The following is a 23668-nucleotide window of genomic DNA, read 5'->3' on the forward strand; positions in this document are numbered from 1 at the left end:
ATATGTTTAAAAGAAAATCACACACACACATTAACAATGAATTTAGAGCAAGAGTTTGCCTAAAGCATTCTTGCCTTTTGTACAAAAAGTAAAAAGTTGACATTATCATGATGGAAGCAAAGCTGTACAGTTAATCCGGTTTTGCTTTTAATGCTATTTTCTGCACCATTCCAAAGAAAAATGAGGGCAGTTCAGTGCATTGCTGAAATCTGCCTTGCTTTAGTGTAACAATTATGTAAGTACTTGGTAAATGTGTGAACTATCTGCAGTAAACTAAACTGCACCATCTAATCGACAGGGCCTTTTCAAGAAAAAAATACCGGCATATTAAATGAATATAAAAAATGAACAAAGAAATACAAAACAATACCTTTCAATCGGGCAAGTAACATTATTTTGCATTTATTATAGTATTTAGCAGTATGTAATACACTTTTCTGTTAAATTAGAAAAAATAGATTAGATTATTTGCATACGTGTGTTTCTGTGTTGGAATACAGAGCATACAGAAAGCTTCGCGACTCATTAACATGAAGTACAGTCTTGAGCACACACCAACTGCTGGTTAAGTTTCCCTTTTTACAAACATCCTGCAAATATACAGGTAACTTACACAAGCAAACTAAGAATAAAAATAATCTTGACGGAAATCATTAACCCCACTCCAGGCCCTCACAGCTCGGATGTGCCAGTGGAAAAGGGGTACATGTCTCATTCCTCTGATAATCTTTCCAGAGCTTTAAGCAGACAGAACTTGAGGTTTATTTTTAAAAGCAAGTATTGTTTGTCATGGCCGCCACCATCTTTGTATCCTGTCTGTTTGTGTCTAACATGATTGGATGTGAGGGGTCACATGTGAGCCAATTGTATGCACCTAAAAACTCCTTGTATCAGAAAGGATACAAGGAGTTCATAATATCAGATTTACAGTATCTTGTGGACAGTTGGCACAGCCTGGGGGCTAATAAGAAAATAAAAGTGCTGCATGAGTCTCTTAGACATCCAATGACAAAGGGTTAGACAGACAACTCTTAAGTGTCATGACAGCTTTGCTTCCACCAGCATTATAATCTTGGCATTTTCATATAAAGTAGATATACATACACAGTACTAATTAAACTATATCCAGCAGCTGCTCACTACTCAACAGGTATCTTTAAACTAAAACATTTATAACAATATTTGGCAAAATACAATAATTTGGCAAATGTAAATCACATCATATGCTGGTGTTGTGCATCTCTTAGTCTCTTTGAGAGTGAGAAAATGCTTTTTTTATGTAAATACCTATACAGAATCTAAAGACAGTTCATGGCAACTGACACATTTAAAATGCTTAAAACTAATGAGGCAGAATATGATTTCACATGTTTCAAACACTGAGAGCGTTACACAAGGCTGCCAAGGTCTATCGTTATTATAATTCTCTTTCTGCCTTCTATTTCACAAAGGGCACATACTCAGCTTACTGAAACAATTAAAACATCACTGAACATCACAAATGAGGATAACTTTGTCTTCAAAATCTTTGTGTTTAGAAATTGTGTTTAACAATATGAAAGCAAACACACATTTTTTTTTTGTTTTTATATACACTGTACTGTATATAATTAAAAACTAAATAAGTGCAAGATATGTGCAGACAAACAAACAGAAAAAACAACAGACAGGTAGAGAGAGAGAGAGAGAGAGAGAGAGAGATATGCAGCACATTGCCGTGTCAACTCCCTCCAATTATGTGAACATCATATACATCAACATGTACTAACTATGTCAATCCACATTTATAAAAAAAAAAGAATACAGTTTTAATTTGTAAAAAAATAGAAAATTAAAAATACCTAGTTCTACATGTGTTTATAATAACTATTTCTCATTTTTGAGATAATTTAGTATTTTAGCAAGCAGGACACACAATATTTTACTGGGAAAGTTTAGTCCTTTTATACTCTTACTAGTACAAACCCGTAACAATCTAGTAATGATACACATATTTCATTTTTTACACAAGGTGCCTGTTTCCAAAAGCATGAATGGTTGTTTCATATTTTAGAAGCATCCATGATCTTGCAGTACAGTAGCTCAGTTGGATGTAGTTACAAAAATAGAGAATCTCACATCCTTGAATGAAATAAATATTCCTACAGATCAATACGATGGCTTCAATGTGATATAGTGTCAAAAGGCAAACCACAGTCAGACAGTCATCATGTATTCTTTCACATAAATTGAACATTATAATATTCCATTCCCCTACTGCAACACCGCTACTAGTGTCTTCTAACCCGAGTTTGCCAAGCAGTCCCACAAGTGCAGTTTCAGCTCAGTGTAGCCAGCAGATTTATCCCATAGAGGCCTCCACATTGAATACTGATAGACACACAGACACTGTATGATTCAACAGAACATTATAACTTTGCTGTAATCAGCTTGAGTATTTACTTCGTGCACAGTGCACTACATTATCATGTCTGATATTTAAAAACCTAGATTACAATATACAGCAGGGTACAACATTCTCAATGTATGACATTGTGAAGTCCAATAATGCTTTGTTTCCATCTGGAACTGGGACTGAGTTGAAAGCGGTTTGAAGTCAATCTTGTTTGTTTACATTGGCAGTAGATTGATATCAATACGATACAGTCCCATTCGTTCTAATGGAGATACAGTACTTACTAAATGAGCTTCCAACGTAAAAAGGCAATGGTTAATCTGGCACCATCTGTTTGAATGGACATACATGTTTGTTGTACAAGAATAAATTCCCTTTGTGGAATTTACAGTCGATCATCTTTTCATTGTGTTGACATTTCAAACTCACAATGGATTTGGCAAATATAGATTGTATAAAGAATAGCTATTGATTTAATTCCATTCACATATACATTAATTTAAAAACCAAGAGTGACAGTAAAAATGTAAGAATTAGAAAAATAAATAATTCGGTACACACAGTAAGAAACCAGCCCATGTGTTCTTACACAGGGAACTGAAATTTCCACAGGGTAGGGAACAATGCAAACGTTAGAAGCACTAAAACATAATATGAAGTTGTTGGAATTAATCATCAAACAGCAGTTTAACTGGAACATTTTTTAATGATCTCCTAAACTTAGATTTTCTTATTTTTTTCTTCAACTTAAAAGTGCATTTTATGAAACCTACAAACATGAAGAATGTAAACATTTTTTAAGAATCAAAACTAGTGCTCAGTAATAGATGTTTTTGATAATCAATCAATCAATCAATTCAATTCATTAAATATGCAATCAACTGATGTCTTTTGATAAATTGTGCTTCCTATATTTCAAGCAATTACATACCTTATGTTTATACTACACTTGGTTTAGTAATTCCTGACTCAAGTTCATCTGCTTGGGATAAATTCAAGCTCTTGTGTGTTGAGGAGTGACAAGAACAGCTCTGGTTAACTGTGTGTTCCTACAAGCTTTTAAAAAGTCATCTCACAAATATTATTATTGCATTACGCATTGTGCTATTGTATCATCCCTATAAGCCATTTGTTTTCACATATTACCAATTCAATGACGTATTATGCCCATCCTATTTCTAGCCAAGTAGGGAATTCTAAGGGTCTTCTTTCAGAGTCTCCTCTGATTTAGTTGGTTGTTTTGACATGTGTCAGTCATGATATATAACAGTAGTTTCTTTGATTGGCTACAGTTTCAAGACATACAGCACTTTAATACAAATCTGAGTTGGGAAATCTTGATTTAATCTTAGTTGTGTGTTAAAACAATGTAATTGATACACCTGTTCTAAAATGCCCCGCACTCTCTTATGTGTCTCCAGCTTAATAATAAATTAACCTGAAATACTAATACTAATTAGTGATATAATGCAAAATGTGCTGCTGGTCCTTTGAAATTTGTATTAACGAGAATTGACTGTCCTCCTGTAAATATCACAACTTGTCAATGCAGCACCATGATCTATTTTGTGTTAACTGTCTAGGCTGCCAAGTTAATAATAATAATAATAATAATAATAATAATAATAATAATAATAATAATAATAATAATAATAATTTATAAAAACCTGCTAAAATCATTTAGTTTCAATTTAAAATAATATTTTATTCGCATTACACCAACGTGTGCATTGCAGCAGCATGTGTTACCGGTAGCCTACAGGCTAAACTAAAAAAAAAGTGTGCTAGGTGTTCATTTGGTTTTACTACCGTACTGTATACTGTATAGGCGTACTGTACAGATTTATATTTTTTTCATATTGTAATGTGTAGCCTACCCAAAACACATTAGTGTTATTTCAGCGCAATGATTTATACATTTTAAATACACTGAGCACTATAAATGTATGTGTGTGCAATTAATTAATTAATTAATTAATTAATTAATTAATTAATTAATTTATTTATTTATTTATTTATTTTTTAAACCCGACACCTCCTAATGTCAGACAAACATATTCGGTTAGCGAGGGGCTACAGTATTAAAATAGGTAGATGAAGATGGAACAGAATGCATTGTACAGATGACGTTTACATTTAACAAAAACATGTTATTTTGATTCTTGCACCCTTGCATGTATAGCCATTATCCTTCACCCTCTGCTGCAGCAAACCACAACTCAACTCCCGCTAATTATTTGAACAATGTCACACAACTATTGCAATGTACAATGCTAGAGATCTTGCTAAGATGATGCAACAAATATTTAAATTAGTAAATTGCGGCTGTCTTCATTAACATATTTTCTCTTAGTACATACGACAAAATTTTCACTGTGTTAAGTGTCGCAACGAAAATGCAAATTGTGGTATGTTTGCTCTGCGACAAGTCCATCTTAGTACACGTCCCTTATGTACTTTACTATTGTTTTTCTTAGTTGCAGCCTATTGTTTTTCACAGTAGGCTGCAACAGCCAGTCATGTATTTTGTTGTAAATCCTATAGCCTTTAATACATTTTTTATTTTTAAAGTCAATTTTAAAATATTGGTAAGGTGTTGTAAGCACCCTCAGTTGAACAATGTAAAGATATTTTAAAAACTGTTTTTATAGTTGATTTATCTTTAATGATTAAACCCTCATAAAAAATATTTTTCCATATAAAAATACATAGCTTTTTATTATTGTTAAAATTACTCCAACTTTCCATTTGTTCTGTTCACGTGTAATATGTGATGGTCACTCATTACTTTGCCATTTCTGTACTGTTATTGCATTTTGATTGGGGGATCTATGGTGAGGTACTGGAGAGAAGGGGCAACTGTATACTTTACTAGCCTCCACTGAATCAAAATCCCAAGCACAGTGTTTTAAATCAGTGGTATTAAATGTCCATCAAGCTGCCAGTCAGCAGTCAGATGACTCATCGAGGGTTTCTGAAACTGAAGGTCAAGTAATTTATAAACTGTCACAAAAACCTGAGATGGAATAGTTTTTCTGTAACTCACTGAAGAGGCCCATCTATTATTTTTTATAATACATGGATACCCTAGTGATGCTAATATTAAAGAAGACGAGGTTCAGCAGTACATTTGGTTTTTTTTAAACGTAGTGTTTCAGTGCTGTACAGACGTTCTATGTCGTTATCCGTTTCTCCAGTTTCTCTGAGATATGAATGTACCAGCTTTACATCTTTTTTTTTTTAACATATTCTCATTAATGAACATTTCCGTACTGTGGGTGGGTGTTGTCGAGTGATTGAAAACGAGACATTTTGTGTTTGAATTGAAAGTGAAGGTCTCAAAGAGTCGAATGGGTCAAAGTTCAAGTATATTTTCCTCTAAAGGAATTATCACTTTTTGACGTCACTACTGTGGTATTATGCTTTTTTTTTTAATGGCTTAGGATGCAAATATAGACTTCATGCATGAACAGATTAATCGGACCGATTAATCAACTAAAGAGTCGATCGCAGATTATTTTTGTTTACAATTTAATCAAGCAGAATTTTATTTTTTTATATAAAATAAAATCAACCAATAGAAAATCAGCATTTTCTCTGTGCAGTCCAATCATAACTGAGCGGAGGTGGGGCATAAACAGTTGAAGGTCTTGAGTAGATTTAACCAATGGGAGTGTCAAAGATCTGCCCCATGTTATGCAGGTGTGCAATTATGAGTGAGCAGAGGCGGGATATACACCGTTGAAGATATTCTCTGTTTCAGTTAAAGGTCTTGTGAATACCAATGGGCAAGACAATGATCTGCCCTGGTTTTGCAGCTGTCCAATCATTAGTGAGCAGCGGAGGGACATACAGTGCCTTGCGAAAGTATTCGGCCCCCTTGAACTTTGCGACCTTTTGCCACATTTCAGGCTTCAAACATAAAGATATGAATCTGTAATTTTTTGTGATGAATCAACAAGAAGTGGGACACAATCATGAAGTGGAACGAAATTTATTGGATATTTCAAACTTTTTTAACAAATAAAAAACTGAAAAGTTGGGCGTGCAAAATTATTCAGCCCCTTTACTTTCAGTGCAGCAAACTCTCTCCAGAAGTTCAGTGAGGATCTCTGAATGATCCAATGTTGACCTAAATGACTAATGATGATAAATAGAATCCACCTGTGTGTAATCAAGTCTCCGTATAAATGCACCTGCACTGTGATAGTCTCAGAGGTCCGTTTAAAGCGCAGAGAGCATCATGAAGAACAAGGAACACACCAGGCAGGTCCGAGATACTGTTGTGGAGAAGTTTAAAGCCGGATTTGGATACAAAAAGATTTCCGAAGCTTTAAACATCCCAAGGAGCACTGTGCAAGCGATAATATTGAAATGGAAGGAGTATCAGACCACTGCAAATCTACCAAGACCTGGCCGTCCCTCTAAACTTTCAGCTCATACAAGGAGAAGACTGATCAGAGATGCAGCCAAGAGGCCCATGATCACTCTGGATGAACTGCAGAGATCTACAGCTGAGGTGGGAGACTCTGTCCATAGGACAACAATCAGTCGTATACTGCACAAATCTGGCCTTTATGGAAGAGTGGCAAGAAGAAAGCCATTTCTTAAAGATATCCATAAAAAGTGTTGTTTACAGTTTGCCACAAGCCACCTGGGAGACACACCAAACATGTGGAAGAAGGTGCTCTGGTCAGATGAAACCAAAATCGAACTTTTTGGCAACAATGCAAAACGTTATGTTTGGCGTAAAAGCAACACAGCTCATCACCCTGAACACACCATCCCCACTGTCAAACATGGTGGTGGCAGCATCATGGTTTGGGCCTGCTTTTCTTCAGCAGGGACAGGGAAGATGGTTAAAATTGATGGGAAGATGGATGGAGCCAAATACAGGACCATTCTGGAAGAAAACCTGATGGAGTCTGCAAAAGACCTGAGACTGGGACGGAGATTTGTCTTCCAACAAGACAATGATCCAAAACATAAAGCAAAATCTACAATGGAATGGTTCACAAATAAACATATCCAGGTGTTAGAATGGCCAAGTCAAAGTCCAGACCTGAATCCAATCGAGAATCTGTGGAAAGAACTGAAAACTGCTGTTCACAAATGCTCTCCATCCAACCTCACTGAGCTCGAGCTGTTTTGCAAGGAGGAATGGGCCAAAATTTCAGTCTCTCGATGTGCAAAACTGATAGAGACATACCCCAAGCGACTTACAGCTGTAATCGCAGCAAAAGGTGGCGCTACAAAGTATTAACTTAAGGGGGCTGAATAATTTTGCACGCCCAATTTTTCAGTTTTTTATTTGTTAAAAAAGTTTGAAATATCCAATAAATTTCGTTCCACTTCATGATTGTGTCCCACTTGTTGTTGATTCTTCACAAAAAATTACAGTTTCATATCTTTATGTTTGAAGCCTGAAATGTGGCAAAAGGTCGCAAAGTTCAAGGGGGCCGAATACTTTCGCAAGGCACTGTAAATATGCTAAGGTGCGCGATTTAAGAATAGCTGAATTTCACACGATATTGCTAATATTATAGAGATAAGCAATAACTGACATTCAGAGGGCACGATGAGGGCACCAATTCCGCAAATAAAGGTAATTATGTGGAATTACTTTCTCTGATTTCTAAGACAGCATGTTAAGCAATCACTTGTCAAGAGCCACAGTATTATCGGGTGTCTCTAACAAGATTCAGAATGAATAAAAGCAGAAGTAGAGGAAGCCAGGTATGCAGCTGTAATGGTAGATGAAACACCCGACAATGGAAACGCAGCTCAGCTGTCTTGTGTTTTCAGGCATGTGACTGACAGTGGCCGGAAAGAGTGGTTGTTCTGTGAAAATGTTACATTTACTAAAATAAAAATAATAATAAAAATGCTTTTAAAAAGACCAAATTCCTATTGTTTTTTTGTTTTTTTAGATTCTATTGTTTTTTTGTTATTACTATGCAGGACAGCTGCTATAAGATCGCTACCTTTATTAAAAATGTGCACAGATGAATCTACCGATGAATCAACTAATGCCCACAAACCGTTCAAAATTTGTAATCGAGTGACAGGCCTAATATATATATATGTATCTATATACATAAATATTTGCGAATTGCTTGCATTTATATATATATATATATATATATATATAATTTTATTTTATTTTTATTTTTTATAAAGTCTGTTTTTATGAATTGAATAAAATGTTCCAGACTGTTGTTAAGGACATTAACAACATATCACACGTATCAAACAATCATTATATCATCAAAGCATTCATGAGTTAAATCTTTTTGAATAGGGCCCTGTAATGTACAGTTTTATTCCCAAAACCATGTTTTAAGATTAGGAAGTGACTTGTACTCCTGGTGTCTTCTAATATGATCACAGGTGAGACAAGCGTGCTCCTCCCAAAACTTTGCCATCCTCACTGAAAAGTGTTTCCTCCAGGTGAAGTACTGGAGGTACAAATCCTCGTTTTTATCCAGGGCTATAAGGTAATCCGCCAGGTCTCTTGGTGAAAGGAAATCTTCCACGTGAATAAACGCATCACCAGGGATATAATTCTCATAGTTCTCTCTTGAGGGCCCCAGGACGATTGGTACAGACCCTGCCTGCAGAGCATTATACAACTTCTCTGTGATGTAGTCCTTGTGGATGGAATTCTCAAAGGACAGATAAAATTTACAAGTGGAAACAGTGGAAATCAAGTCATCCAAGTACTCGCCAAAGGCCTTGCCATAGGTGTGGATTTCGATGTGCTTGTCCAGCTCATTGTAGTACTTCACTCTAGCATGGTCAGGGTTCCAGTTGCTCACAACCCAACAGGCCATTTTGTTTTTAATGGGTAGAACAAACTCCATAGGCTCCTGGTTTCCAATCAGGGATCCATAAGGCACTTGAATGTCAGCGTCCCGTCTGTAAGTTAAAGTCAGGTTGAACAGATGCTCGAGACCAGACGTTTGTGAAGTGTGGGTTGGTGATTCGAGGTTCATCCATACCCACTTCTGGAATGAGGGTCGTACGGATTGTGGTACATTGGAGATGTCCGAGCTGATGTCTCTGTGGTGGATAAGGACTGCATGAGACTTGTTATATATGCTCCTATCCACTGTTAAGAGACAACCTTGAATGTTAAATAGAGAGCTGCAGGAATTCAACTCAAAGGTCTGTCCAAATGGCCAGAGCCAAATGAGCACAATTGTTTGATTTTCCAATGCCTCATTTTTTGATGAGAACAGTTTTTTTATCTTGAACACAGAGGTTGCTGACTCCATGGGACCGGAGATCCAGCTATTGGATGGATTGACATACAGTATTATTAAAGTCACAACGCAACCCAGGAAGATGACAGCATAGAGCACAGGGCGTAAAATTCCTTTGACGGGTGAAGATGTCATCATTTGTCCTGTAAAAGAAGCTGTTTAACAAATACAAAATATGGCAAAAAAAAGTCTATTCTTTCCAGCCTATCGTGGGAAGAATAAAACAATATGCCCATACACTGAAACATTGAAAATTATATTTCCACCAATCTGGAGTAGATCTCACTACCCGTGAGGTTTGACACATTTCAATTAAACATTCTAAAATGGCGTTGACCTCCATATACTTATGTGTGTGTGTGGTGGCTGAAGGCTTACTTTCCTCACGTTTCACATGGATGCAAATAGCAGTGTTTGTAAATCTGATCTTTATTTTAAAAAGCAAGCAGTTTATTTTTGTCTTTTTTTATTTGTATTCCAAACACCTACAGTTAAGTTTGGAAAAAAAAATCCTTAAACGGGCCTCAAAGTGAGTAGTAAATAATGAAATGTATATCATTAGCTTATGCTTTTTTTACTTAATTCCCATTTACCAATGGACCTATGTAACCTAAACATGGACAGCTGCTAAATATCCATGCATAATAAATGCATATTGAAATATATACTTTTCCTTTTATTATTGCATTAATACCTTCCACTGTGGGAATTACCAGAAAGATCATTTAATGATTACAAGAAAACAAAAGGAATTGGTTTATACCACAACTTATTGTGGAAGGAATATTTTTACTCTTCCTCAATGTGATTATATTTAGCCTGAGAGATTCAAGATTTATTATAGCTTTAATGACAGATAACCTACCGTAGGAGTGCCACTAGAGAATGTCAAACGCCATGTAAAACCATCATATAAATACTCACGTGAGCTCCTTTGAACTTCTTTGGAATCTGAAGGCCAATCAAGTGTGGAGAAGAAATTAATCAGGCCACAGTATTTACTCTCTCAAAATAAAACTCTGTGTCTCACTTTGTTAGTGTGTGGGTAAATTTACAAGTGAACCGTAATAATTGTTTAAATAATGTAAGTCTCTGGATAGACCATAGGTTGTCCAGAGGTTGTCCAAACCGATTAGAAGTCTGCTCAGGATTTCTTGACCTTTCACCGTTGGATCTTTTCAGACTGCTTCAAGGATGCAGACTGGAGCATGCTCCTTCCTGGATGGCAAATAAGAAAAAGACAGAAGTCATGTATTGGCTCTGAGAATGTAAGATAGTTTGTTAAGATATTGGCAAGGCCACAGAATCATACATCTTGCAAGGGGGGTTTAAATAATGTCTGTAGTACTATAGGTTGGTGCACTCATACTCCAGGTAAGAGGGGACGGGAATACCGATTTGATTGGCATACGCTAAATACACATATATGATGGGTGGTTGTGATCGGTCCTTTAGCTACCTGCTTGATACCTCTTCTACTCAGAAAAAGGTCATTAGTAATCACATCACCCAGCAACAAAATGCTGTAAATCAGAGCGCCTGGTGTTGCGCTGACTGACTAATGGGACTGGTTCTCCATGGTGTCATCTGTCGCCTGATTAGAAGTATGCCCCATCAATGTAGGGATTGCATCAACGCCTTATGGACTGATTTTCAAACTGTATGAAAAACTTATCTTCATTGACCAAGCCTATAGGTACTTTGATTTCCATGGGTCTCATGTTCAGATTTGTGTCACTGATGTTATGCACATATTAAAATGAATGTATCTGTTTATTTCAGTGTGTAAAGTGTGCTCCCTTGAAATACTCAAATAGCATTATTGTTGTTAATTGTTTTTAATAAAAATTCAAGTTTGAAATGCTGTTACTTTCATTTTTTGTTTTGAGTGTAGTGAATTAGGTACACAATTTATATAAATTAGTCTCTAGTCGCCCTGTTTAAGAACGTCAAATACCATATAGCTATTGGTTAGATATATGCATGAATAGTATACAGTTCATTGATTGCATAGTCAAATGATTACCACGACCATAACATCATTAGCATACATGGTTAATATACTAATATTAAATATGGCTTATCACACAAAGTGTCTACTTTGCATTAGTATTTTCAATACCTGTTTCTCATTGTAATCGACCATGTCAAAATGCACGAGAATTAACTTCCCATTCAGAACGGAATCCAATATTCCAGTACCTAATTTAGCAATTAGTTTTACCGTGTTAATTTAGGTTAGACGTGATGTACCAAACTAATAATATGTTATCAACCTCAGTTGATTATATATTCAAATAAACTCAGAAATGGGGCAATGATCAAATTCTCTACATTAGATATGTTGAATACTTATCGATTTTCATATAAAGAAGTCAATGTTTGTATATGAATACTGCAGCTCTATGGATCTGAAATTCCAATGAAAGAAGACGGTACTTTGCTGTACTCATTGTATTGCGTAGGCCTGCAATAAACAAATACTTATTTTCAGATAGAGATCAGCTTGTTGATCTCCAAGTCTTGCAACATTATCTTTGTTGTCAACAGTTTTCCAGCTGGGAATAGTTCCGCTGATCAGATGTAACTCAGTTCAGATAATGTGTTGCAATTGAAAAGTTATAGACTCTTTCTCTTGCCTGGAGCGCTGTCCTTTCTGTGGGGCACACTTCTAGTGTGGGGAGCTCATGGGCAGCATGTATGGGGAGCTCTCAGTGTGGGGAGCTCATGGGCAGCACGTATGGGAAGCTCTCAGTGTGGGGAGCTCATGGGCAGCACGTATGGGAAGCTCTCAGTGTGGGGAGCTCATGGGCAGCACGTGGGGGAAGCTCAGTGTGGGGAGCTCATGGGCAGCACGTGTGGGGAGCTCTCAGTGTGGGGAGCTCATGGGCAGCACGTATGGGAAGCTCTCAGTGTGGGGAGCTCATGGGCAGCACGTATGGAAAGCTCTCAGTGTGGGGAGCTCATGGGCAGCACGTGTGGGAAGCTCTCAGTGTGGGGAGCTCATGGGCAGCATGTATAGGAAGCTCAGTGTGGGGAGCTCATGGGCAGCACGTGTGGGGAGCTCTCAGTGTGGGGAGCTCATGGGCAGCACGTGTGGGAAGCTCTCAGTGTGGGGAGCTCATGGGCAGCACGTATGGGAAGCTCTCAGTGTGGGGAGCTCATGGGCAGCATGTATAGGAAGCTCAGTGTGGGGAGCTCATGGGCAGCACGTATGGGAAGCTCTCAGTGTGGGGAGCTCATGGGCAGCACGTGTGGGAAGCTCTCAGTGTGGGGAGCTCATGGGCAGCACGTATGGGAAGCTCTCAGTGTGGGGAGCTCATGGGCAGCACGTGTGGGGAGCTCTCAGTGTGGGGAGCTCATGGGCAGCACGTATGGGAAGCTCTCAGTGTGGGGAGCTCATGGGCAGCACGTGTGGGAAGCTCTCAGTGTGGGGAGCTCATGGGCAGCACGTATGGGAAGCTCTCAGTGTGGGGAGCTCATGGGCAGCACGTATGGGGAGCTCTCAGTGTGGGGAGCTCATGGGCAGCACGTATGGGAAGCTCTCAGTGTGAGGAGCTCATGGGCAGCACGTATGGGAAGCTCTCAGTGTGGGGAGCTCATGGGCAGCACGTATGGGAAGCTCTCAGTGTGGGGAGCTCATGGGCAGCACATATGGGGAGCTCTCAGTGTGGGGAGCTCATGGGCAGCACGTATGGGAAGCTCTCAGTGTGGGGAGCTCATGGGCAGCACGTGTGGGAAGCTCTCAGTGTGGGGAGCTCATGGGCAGCACGTATGGGAAGCTCTCAGTGTGGGGAGCTCATGGGCAGCACGTATGGGAAGCTCTCAGTGTGGGGAGCTCATGGGCAGCACGTATGGGAAGCTCTCAGTGTGGGGAGCTCATGGGCAGCACGTATGGGAAGCTCTCAGTGTGGGGAGCTCATGGGCAGCACGTATGGGAAGCTCTCAGTGTGGGGAGCTCATGGGCAGCACATATGGGGAGCTCTCAGTGTGGGGAGCTCATGGGCAGCACGTATGGGAAGCTCTCAGTGTGGGGAGCTCATGGGCAGCACGTATGGGAAGCTCTCAGTGTGGGGAGCTCATGGGCAGCACGTATGGGAAGCTCTCAGTGTGGGGAGCTCATGGGCAGCACGTGTGGGAAGCTCTCAGTGTGGGGAGCTCCGAGGTGTCAAAGCACCCAAAACTGTCTGGCTGCATTGTGCAAGCTGCTGCTGGTACCAAATTAATCATTCCGCGGTGGGGGAAGATAAGACATTTAGTTTATGACTCTTTTTAAAAGCATTCTTTGTCAGTGGGGAAGTTTGTGACCAGAAATCAAGTAGACACAGAGAATGGCTTAGGACCCCCCTCTATATATTCCATTTCTGTTAATTTCATACACAGAATTATGACCCACTCTGATGCTATATGAGTAATGTACGTTTGGCTTTGTTAAATGCGTGCATTTTTAGTTTCAACTTTTTGTGAACAATCTCTGGGGAATGTCATATCAGATGAAATGAGTGTTATATATATATATATATATATATATATATGGAACTCTGAGGGAAAGACATCATCAGCAAAGGGCAACAGTGGGCGGAAGCGCTTACTCCAGGATCGTGATATCCGTGCATTAATTCGAAGTGCAAGGCAAAACAGGCGAGCAACTGCAGATCAATTGACTGCAAATTTCAACCTGGGGCGCGAGCAGCCAGTTTCATCGAAAACGGTCCGCCGAGAACTCCACAGAGCGGGATACCATAGTGGCCCAACACCCTATTAAGTGACTTTACATTGGTGTTTCCATTTTTTTGTCCACTACCTGTATATATTCTTTACAGTGTAAGGTTTAGTGATTGACAGCTGATTGCTTTAAGCTTTAGACTTTTCAGTACCTTAACATAAAGTTAAGATGCAATGCGTGTTACAATAAGTAACATCTGTCATCTCAGCAGCGCCTGCTGGTTACCAAGTACAAAAAATACCCTCCTGTTTATATCCCAACATACATTTATTAAATTAGGTTAGTGAGGAATTTGTTTCAGTGGTCAATTGCTGCAGACTAGAGAGTCACCATTTGCAATCCTGCCCTATCCTGTTCTGTCAAAAAAAAATCCTGTCCCATCCCATCCTGTGATATACAGAGATCAACTATTATTTGGAGGTACAGATATTTTTTGTATTCATGTATAAAATTAGGGATTACAGGGTTTTGCATTAAACACTATTGGTATACTACTAGTAATTTGTTTTTAGTTTTTTCAGAAAAAAATTCAGTGCAAGCACAATGTCTTTATTATTTTTATTTCTTAGCAGACACCCTTATCCAGGGTGACTTACAATTGTTACAAGATATCACTTTTTTTTTTTTTTTTTTCATACAATTAACCATTTATACAGTTGGGTTTTTACTGGAGCAATCTCGGTAAAGTACCTTGCTCAAGGATACAGCAGCAGTGTTCCCCGCCTGGGATTGAACCCACGACCCTCCGGTCAAGCGTCCAGAGCTCTAACCACTACTCCACACTGCTGCCCTTTTTAAGCACAATGTGCAATATAATGATGTAATATACAAATTTTAGCATGTCAGTGAAATACAGTATTACAAACCATTAATTCATTAAAAAAAAAAAAAAAACATGGTATTGAAATAATATTTCATAAATGTTCAGGGAATATCCATCATTTATTTATTTATTAAAAATCGTAGTATTATACATACCCTTCAACGTAGCGTTCTAGCAAAAAATAATAGTTGCGACGGCCAAATCGTAGCCGTTGGCATCTCTGCATTATGATTAGGGGTAATATTCATAAAAACCGAAAATGTGCACATCCTTAATATACTGTACATATGAATATAAAGAGAGATATATTAAATACATGCCAGTAGCAATCCACAGCGTTGGGTTATTCTGCTAGAATCAATAATTCATGTATCAATATTGTTAACTAAAGGACTGACATAACTATACAATTATGGGTAATATGAAATATTTTAAGTATCAATCTATGTTAAATGTAAGGGTTTTTATTAACCATCTGCTGTCCCACTGGTCCGTCCGCGTTGGTGTTGTCGGAGTCTCTCTCCGAGCTTGAACCTTCTGATTCAGAGGCATACGTCTCGAATTGATACAGGAGACAATCCCTGTTCTCTCTCTACGTCAGATCCATCACTACATGATTCACATTCATAAGAGGTGTCTGAAACTGATAACATGAGGCTCCTCTCACTTTCACTGTCGCTGTCAGCCATACGGGCAGATGCAAGGAGCCTCCGGGTATCTCCCTGAGGTCACAGACTCCTGGCCGCAAACCAGGAAATGGAGATTGCCCTCTGTGTATTTCTGGGTATTATTTGATTAATTGTAGTGCGATTAAACATAATTTGGTAAAATTAATGTGATTATATGTTCAAGTGAGACCTGTTAATATTATGTTTTATGTTCATGGTAACAGTCAAATTCCATGTCATAGGCTCTTTAATGACTTTAAAGAGCAAAAAAAACACTCTTCCTGTCTGCTGGTTGCAGAGTAGTCCCGTTCCTTCCCATTCACGGAAGCTTAAATCCCGCTCTTGCCTGTCCTGAGAGCTTTATTTTTTTATTTCCCAGTCCCGTGAACTTCACTCCTGTACCATCCCATCCCGCAAAATTTAACACCATTTTTTTCCCGAACCGTGGGACTCCCGTCTTCATGTCACTGTCTACTGCAGACTACTGTCCTCAGCACCAGGATACATAAACGACTTAACTTAACCTAATTCCTGGGAAGATTGACTTCATAATACAAGCACTAAAAAACAAAGCACAAAAAACTGAAAAAGAAAAAAAAAACAGCTGGTTTCTAGAATTTATTTAAAGAGACAAATGTAGGGCTTAATATCAACTTGCTGCAAGACTTACAAAACTGAGTTACAAAAATGCCCAGAGCATCTGTGGAGGAATTTGCAAAAACAAGAACAAATATATAACAACATTCAACTGGCCCTGCAGAATTTGGATTCATTGGCTTACATTTGGCTTGAATTCATTGGTTTACATGCAGTTCAGAAACTCGAAATTGTCTCTCCATTGTTGTGAGAACATGACGTAGCTTGCACATATCACCCGCATATAGGACATTAACCAAGCCATTTCGTCAATGAACGTTTTATCCACCATAAGTATATATAAACCCCATACATGATGCATCTACACATGTACATTTGTTGTTTGTTGTTTTGTTTTGGTAGCAGCAGTGTGGAGTAGTGGTTAGGGCTCTGGACTCTTGACCGGAGGGTCATGGGTTCAATTCCCGGTGGGGACACTGCTGCTGTACCCTTGAGCAAGGTACTTTACCTAGATTGCTCCAGTAAAAACCCACCTGTATAAATGGGTAATTGTATGTAAAAATAATGTGATATCTTGTAAGTCGCCCTGGATAAGGGCGTCTGCTAAGAAATAAATTATTATTATTATTATTATTTGGTGGCCAAATGAAGCAGGTAGCACTTGCACTTGTAGTTTGCAGTTCATCACATTGTAGAATAATCTTGTAAAGCTGAACAATAGCCAACGTTGCACAAGGCAAGGCTGAGAAACGTTTAAATATACCTAAAAAAGTGTACTCTATTTAGCATGATCTCAATAGGGCAGCAATATTAGGTGTCAGACATAGTCACCAACATTTTTATCATGCAGGGTTTATAAAACCTTGCAAATATGTACCCATTACCTCAAATGAGGCTTTAAAATACATACATCAAGCTAAAATATGATAAATAATATTTTAGGAATGCTAGAAATAAATCATTTTTGGGAATGCTTATAAGCAATCTCATCTGCTAGAGTGGTTATTTTTTTTGTAAAATAAACTTCAAAGTGGTTGTGTTGTGCGTTTGCTAAATAGGGAGCTTCCATGTATAGAGAGGGTTCTTTATTATATTTAATTCATTTTATCTGAGTACAGGAACACACTTGTGATATTTATTTGTGTATATTTTGCACTTAGGTGTATCTCCCTTGTCATGTATTTGTGTTTATATAATGCACTGTTTCAGAGGATCCATGTTTTAATATCAGCTTGCTTGTGCTAGGCTCCATTGAAAATATATAGCATAACGTACGTTTAAATTTTATGCAACACTGGGAACGTGCATTACTAAAATGTTATATGCTAGATTTCACTGTTTATATAAACGGTGTATGCTCAGTGTGGACACCGTTAAGGAACACATTTTGGAAGCTGACCCATAGGTTTGATTTGTACCTTGTTTGTTCAGAATAAATACAGTACTACTGTTTGCATCTGAGCTGTGGTCAGCTGCATAAAATAGGTTTGTAAACAGAAGTTTTGACCAAAAGTCTTCAGTTTCAGTTAATAATCTACACACAATGACCGTAGCACAGCAGCACAATGCTGCCTTATTTCTGTGTCAAAATACATAATACACCACTCTGTCACTGCGACGTTCGCCATATAAAAGATTTGAAACGCGACTATCCCATGAACAAATGCTCCATTCAATTAATGTGTTTTTTTTCTGCATACGAGTGACCACACTGCCACCTGCCAATGTAATTTTCAGGGTAGCAATGTTCTGTTATATTCTGGGCAGCAGTGTGGAGTAGTGGTTAGGGCTCTGGACTCTTGACCAGGAGGTTTGTGGGTTCAGTCCACGGTGGGGGGGACACTGCTGCTGTACCCTTGAGCAAGGTACTTTACCTAGATTGCTCCAGTAAAAACCCAACTGTATAAATGGGTAATTGTATGTGGAAAAAAAAGTGATATCTTGTAACAATTGTAAGTCGCCGGGATAAGGGCGTCTGTTAATAAATAAATAAAAATAATAAAATAATGTTATAATCCACGATTGCATTGCAGGTCTTACAGTAATAAACTGTTTATTATTATTATTATTATCTTAGTTAATTGTTCGTTCTGATAAAATAGCGCGCGTGTGTTTCACCTCCAGCAAGTGAGCAAAAAAAAACATAGTTTATATTATTTATGTGGCACAACTACTTAAAAATAATATTTGTGCTAACGACAGACAACTGCACGAGAATAACAGACACGTTGATTATATCGACTGGAGATTAAATTCGTTTTTAGCTAAATGTTTTTGTCTACCGCATTGATACACAGTTCATGGCACAATTGTAACATTTGGCAGCATTTAAATTATAATTAAATCAGGGTTGTGATCAATCAAGCATCCCGATATTCCGTACAGTACTAGGCTTTGTGAAAACAATACCTCTACGCGTCTGTTATTTTGAATAACCTCTAATGTAATACTATAACCACATTAACGCATGCATCATTATGCATGTACAAATAAATAAATAAATACATAAAATGACATATTTTTACAAACGGAAATTAATAAATTAACGTGCCGTTAACAAACTGCAAGCCCTTCATAATAATAATAATAATAATAATAATAATAATAATAATAATAATAATAATAATAAGCATAAGTGTTTCCCAAATTGCTAAATGAACAGGATCCAGCTAAAACACATGCAGAGTGCAAGGCTGCACAAAACGAGAAATGTGGTGACCGGTGACATTGAATTGAGGCACTCACCGTCCTGGAGTAGGATTGACATCAATTGAAATAGATCCAGAGCTCGGCGCTTTTCAGAAATTCTTTCAAGAAAAGGCTGAGTGACGAGCATGCAGAACCCGTTCATGTTCTGGGTTTGTTTTCTCTGCTTGTGGTATTTTCTTGCTGCAGATATGTCTAGAGCAGAAACAGTTGGTCCCAAACCCAAAAGCACTGCAATGTGTGTGTCTAGCAGGAAGTGGCGTTTTCTTGTCATTTTCACAGAGACATCATTGGAATAGATGGATGGCGACTCGGGGAAATCCACAACGAAGGGACCCCTTCTTCTAAAGGAGCGAAAAGACGCTCTATCTTTATCAAGTCATCTCTATGTCGTATCCATTAAAACAGTTGTGAGGATTTTGAATATATCATGGTCTATATTTTGTTTTTGCTGGTACCTAGAATGCATTTCGATCCTTTAGAATAGGATAATAATAATAATAATAATAATAATAATAATAATAATAATAATAATAATAATAATGTATAATTAAAATATAATTATTAATTGGCATATATATATATATATATATATATATATATATATATATATATATATATATATATATAATCAATTCACACCATAATTCAATTATGGAACCCCAGGGGGCTACAGTATTTACCTCAACTGGACGCCTATATTTATTTACATTGACTTTTACATCGATCAATTAAATACTATTATAGATCATAAATACAGTTGTTAAAGAAACTTCATAATAACGTTTTTTAAATCTAAAGAACACAGTTAAGGTATAGGGAAAAAAACAAAAACAATTTCAGTCCAAGTGCAGATCCAGAAGGAAGAGTTCTAATATGCGTACATAGAGAGCACATCACCATGCTGTACAACATAGCTTTCATTCGTGCTTTACCATTTACTGTTCATTTTATACTGCTGTAGTTTAAGAGAAGATTTGCTGCAGGACTGCAGTGGTGGACAGCAACTTAACAGTATTAAAACTTTAATTTTTAATGATAATCAATAATGTATGCCATTTTATCTGTTAAGCAAAGACAATACATGATGTTGTGAGTACATGCTTGTAAATGGGCAGTCTCGGTTTGTTTCTTGATAATTAAGGTCAGCATTAAAAACTTTTCATGCTGTCATTACCGCTACATTAATGAGCACATAGAAAGGAAGCAGTTTCAATCACAGTACCTGTTTGACTAAAAATAAGTTTCTGGAGGATGGAATGTTCCAGAATGTATTTTTTTACATGCTGCAGCCTTCATCCACAACTAGCTGTACAGTATTTATTTTTCTTGTGTACAAGAACATCACTGTCAGCACATACCGCATTGCAGGTATAGCACACCCACAACATGAGTCAACTGAAAAAGTTTAGGTGGTCGACAGAGAAATTATTTCAGTCCTTGAAGCAGGCTCTAGGTAATTTTCTATTCTTAATATTTCCCCAGTTCAGTCCTCCCTTTGTATGAGACAGACACAAGTTCACATGATTACAGATGGGACTGAAAAAGTAGTTTAGTTTATAAATAATATACCTGTATATACACTCACTTCTTTTCAAATGTTTGTTATTTGTTATTGTTTTTTGCAGTTGCATTTTATATAATAGGTCTGTATATAAACCCAGTTCTGTTCAAATGTTCATTTATTTACAATGTTTCAGTTGTGCAGATGTTTTTTATGAGGTGCCTGAATACTACGTTTTTTTGTCCTTTCATTATAATATTTATGTTGTTTTTAATACCGCGGTCAGACTGACCGCTCATGGTAGTTCTGTATAACTCCGGTAGTTCTATTGTTAAAATATTCTCGAAATGAACCAATGGATGACCTGTTGACCTGAGTAAGATTATGACAAGTTATTTGGCAGCTTTTATTAAACCAATCGGGCAGTTTCATTTTGGCATGGGTCACCAATCTCCACCCATTTGCTTGGTGTCAGTGCTCATTCATTGATCCACGAGAGAAGCAACGTGAAAACAGTGGTATGGAGTAATATTCTCTTTAGTGTGGAGAAACTAGCTGAATATGTGAATGAACATTGCTGCACATTATTCACTGGAAGGCCAACATCCACGTCTATGCCCCCGCCATAACTAGTTGATAGATATTAGAAATACGTATCACAACATGTTTGGCCTTACACTGTTTTACCACCTTCTAAAATGGGGAGTGCTGCGTGTGATACATAAACACAGGATTTGGCACCCAAGTCAGAATCGGGATAAAGATGCAGATGTGCAGATCTAGGAGTGCCCAACAATGCCCCGTCAAAGTCCAAAATTAATCTCAAAGATCTTTCATTTTATGTTTTCAGGGGACAGAGACAGAGCTACGATTGAAGAGTTTGTTTGACCCGCCTACCTGAGCAGCGAGAACAAGGGCCAGCAAAAGAGTGACCTGCATATTTTTCAGCTGGAAACCCAGACCTTAACAGAATCTGCTGGAGGTGATAGATAAACCAATGGCGGGTGACAATGGTTCCGTTTTTATTTAGAAACATGCGATCCAAGCTCTTTGCATTAGCCAAAGTTGTTGAAAAGAAAGAAGAGATTCATATGGACTTGATCTGAAGTAATAAATCAAGGATCTTTTTCTTTTCAGTTTTGCTCTTCAAACGGAAAGTTAGAGGCTGTGTGGTCCAGTGGTTAAAGAAAGGGGCTTGTAACCTGGAGGTCCATGGTTCAAATCCCACCTCAGCCACTGACTCATTGTGTGACCCTGAGCAAGTCACTTAACCTCCTTGTGCGCCGTCTTTCGGGTGAGACGTAATTGTAAGTGACTTTGCAGCTGATGCATAGTTCACACTCCCTAGTCTCTGTAAGTCGCCTTGGATAAAGGTGTCTGCTAAATAAACAAATAATAATAATAGAGTCTCATTTAAGAGAATAGAGTATGAATAAATGCATGGGTGAATGAGAGGGTTGAAATGGCAAGAGGAAGCAATACATTCCAAACATCTCAAAAACCCAAAGAAGACCAAGAGAAACAAAGCTTTAATAGTCTGCAACATTAGAATGGATAACTGGAGCTAAGGGTGTGTATGCAGCAAATAAGTATATCTATTGAGACGGGCAAACATGGCTGAGGTGTGACTACTTACCAAGAGCAGGGCTCGATGAACCGTAGATCAATTTGTGAGAATTGAATGCCTGATATGACCACTTTAATAGAAGAGGTATTAGTGTGAGTGATTTTAAGGTAGGTTAAGAAAGAGGACATCACTGTAACAGTAAATGAAGGAAAAAGAAAATTAAAATACGCTGACCAGTATGTTTGAAGGGTCCAGGCAAGATGCCAAGAAGGGCTGTTTCCTACACTTATAGAATAATTTAGATTTACAGACTGAAAAAGGAGGAACCGGCAATGGATGAAGATCAGCTTTTTGGAGTCTGAATTTCTGAAATTGAAAATGAGGAAGATCGTCAGCAATCTCCTTAATATAAAGTGATGGCAAACTGATAGCCAAGTGATCCTTCTGAAAATGTTCATAATATGTAATGGAAGAATAACCATTGTTTATGATTTTGACTGTTGCTAAATGATCTGAATGGATGAGCATTTACCTTTTTAGACCAGGAAGACCTCCAAAGGAATGCGACTACAGCACCTGGATACATTTCGTACCATGCGGAGGACTGATCGGAAGGGGGTATGGATAGAAATTATTTAAGCCAAGAAGCTGCAAACCAGTTTTCCCTGCAATGCCCTCTGAAGCAAGGAGAAGCAGCATCTGTAAAAGCTGTAAATCTTCAGTTAGCAGTCGTCATGAAAATGTAATTCCATTCCATTGCGTTTAAAGGAGTTTCCATAGGCGTAATTGTTGGGGGCGAGAGGAATCAGTAGAAATATCAGAGGGAGTTGGTGGAGGAAGCAGCTGAAGATAGGAAATGAACGCACGACCCTGCGGAATGATCCTCATAGCATAATTAATGAGATCCGGGGAGAGGCAGAAGGTCATGATAAGCATGTGTCTCTAGAGAGGACTATAGAAATGAACTCTAAATGACTGAAATCGAGAATGAATTCGGAAATGATGAGGGTTTTTTGAACAACCGAGGATCCGAGGACTTGAGTGTAACAGAGAGTTGTCCACAATCAACTGTGCTGCTAACACTATCTGGGGAACTGATAAGCAAGAGACTAAATAAATATCTGCACCTGAAAGTATTTAATAGCATAGAGAAAGAGAGACATCCTTGAATTGAAGATAAGCGCGTTATCGGGGGGAGCAGAGGCACAGCAGAGCTGAAAGTAAAACCAGTGGAAGGCTGGTGAACTGCAGGGACCTGCTGAACCCACGCAGATGGATAAAGAACACAAGGATTTCAAGAACGAAAAAGTCAGTTTGGCCCACCTATGCTTGCTCGCTTTGACATCATAATACACCATTAGATTAGATTTTCTTGCTTCATGCATATACTTTAATTGTTGCATTGAGTAATCTGACA

The 23668-nt window shown here is 38.1% G+C and overlaps 1 protein-coding gene across 1 annotated transcript; it reads right to left on the bottom strand.

Annotated features, from left to right (window-relative positions):
• Positions 1-7820: 7820 nt before the first annotated feature.
• LOC117411608 (4-galactosyl-N-acetylglucosaminide 3-alpha-L-fucosyltransferase 9-like) lies at positions 7821-19453 on the bottom strand. The gene is made up of 3 exons (XM_034019277.2): positions 19220-19453; positions 10585-10878; positions 7821-9803 (listed from the first exon to the last, which is right to left on the bottom strand). The coding sequence occupies exon 3, from the start codon at positions 9796-9798 to the stop codon at positions 8716-8718; it is 1083 nt and encodes a 360-aa protein (XP_033875168.2). The 5' UTR covers positions 9799-9803; positions 10585-10878; positions 19220-19453; the 3' UTR covers positions 7821-8715.
• Positions 19454-23668: the final 4215 nt, after the last annotated feature.

Source organism: Acipenser ruthenus, chromosome 6, assembly GCF_902713425.1.
Source record: "Acipenser ruthenus chromosome 6, fAciRut3.2 maternal haplotype, whole genome shotgun sequence".
NCBI lineage: Eukaryota > Metazoa > Chordata > Actinopteri > Acipenseriformes > Acipenseridae > Acipenser > Acipenser ruthenus.

Excerpts from the sequence above, each read along its gene's own strand:
- LOC117411608 (XM_034019277.2), bottom strand. The coding sequence starts at position 9,798 with ATGATGACATCTTCACCCGTCAAAGGAATTTTACGCCCTGTGCTCTAT.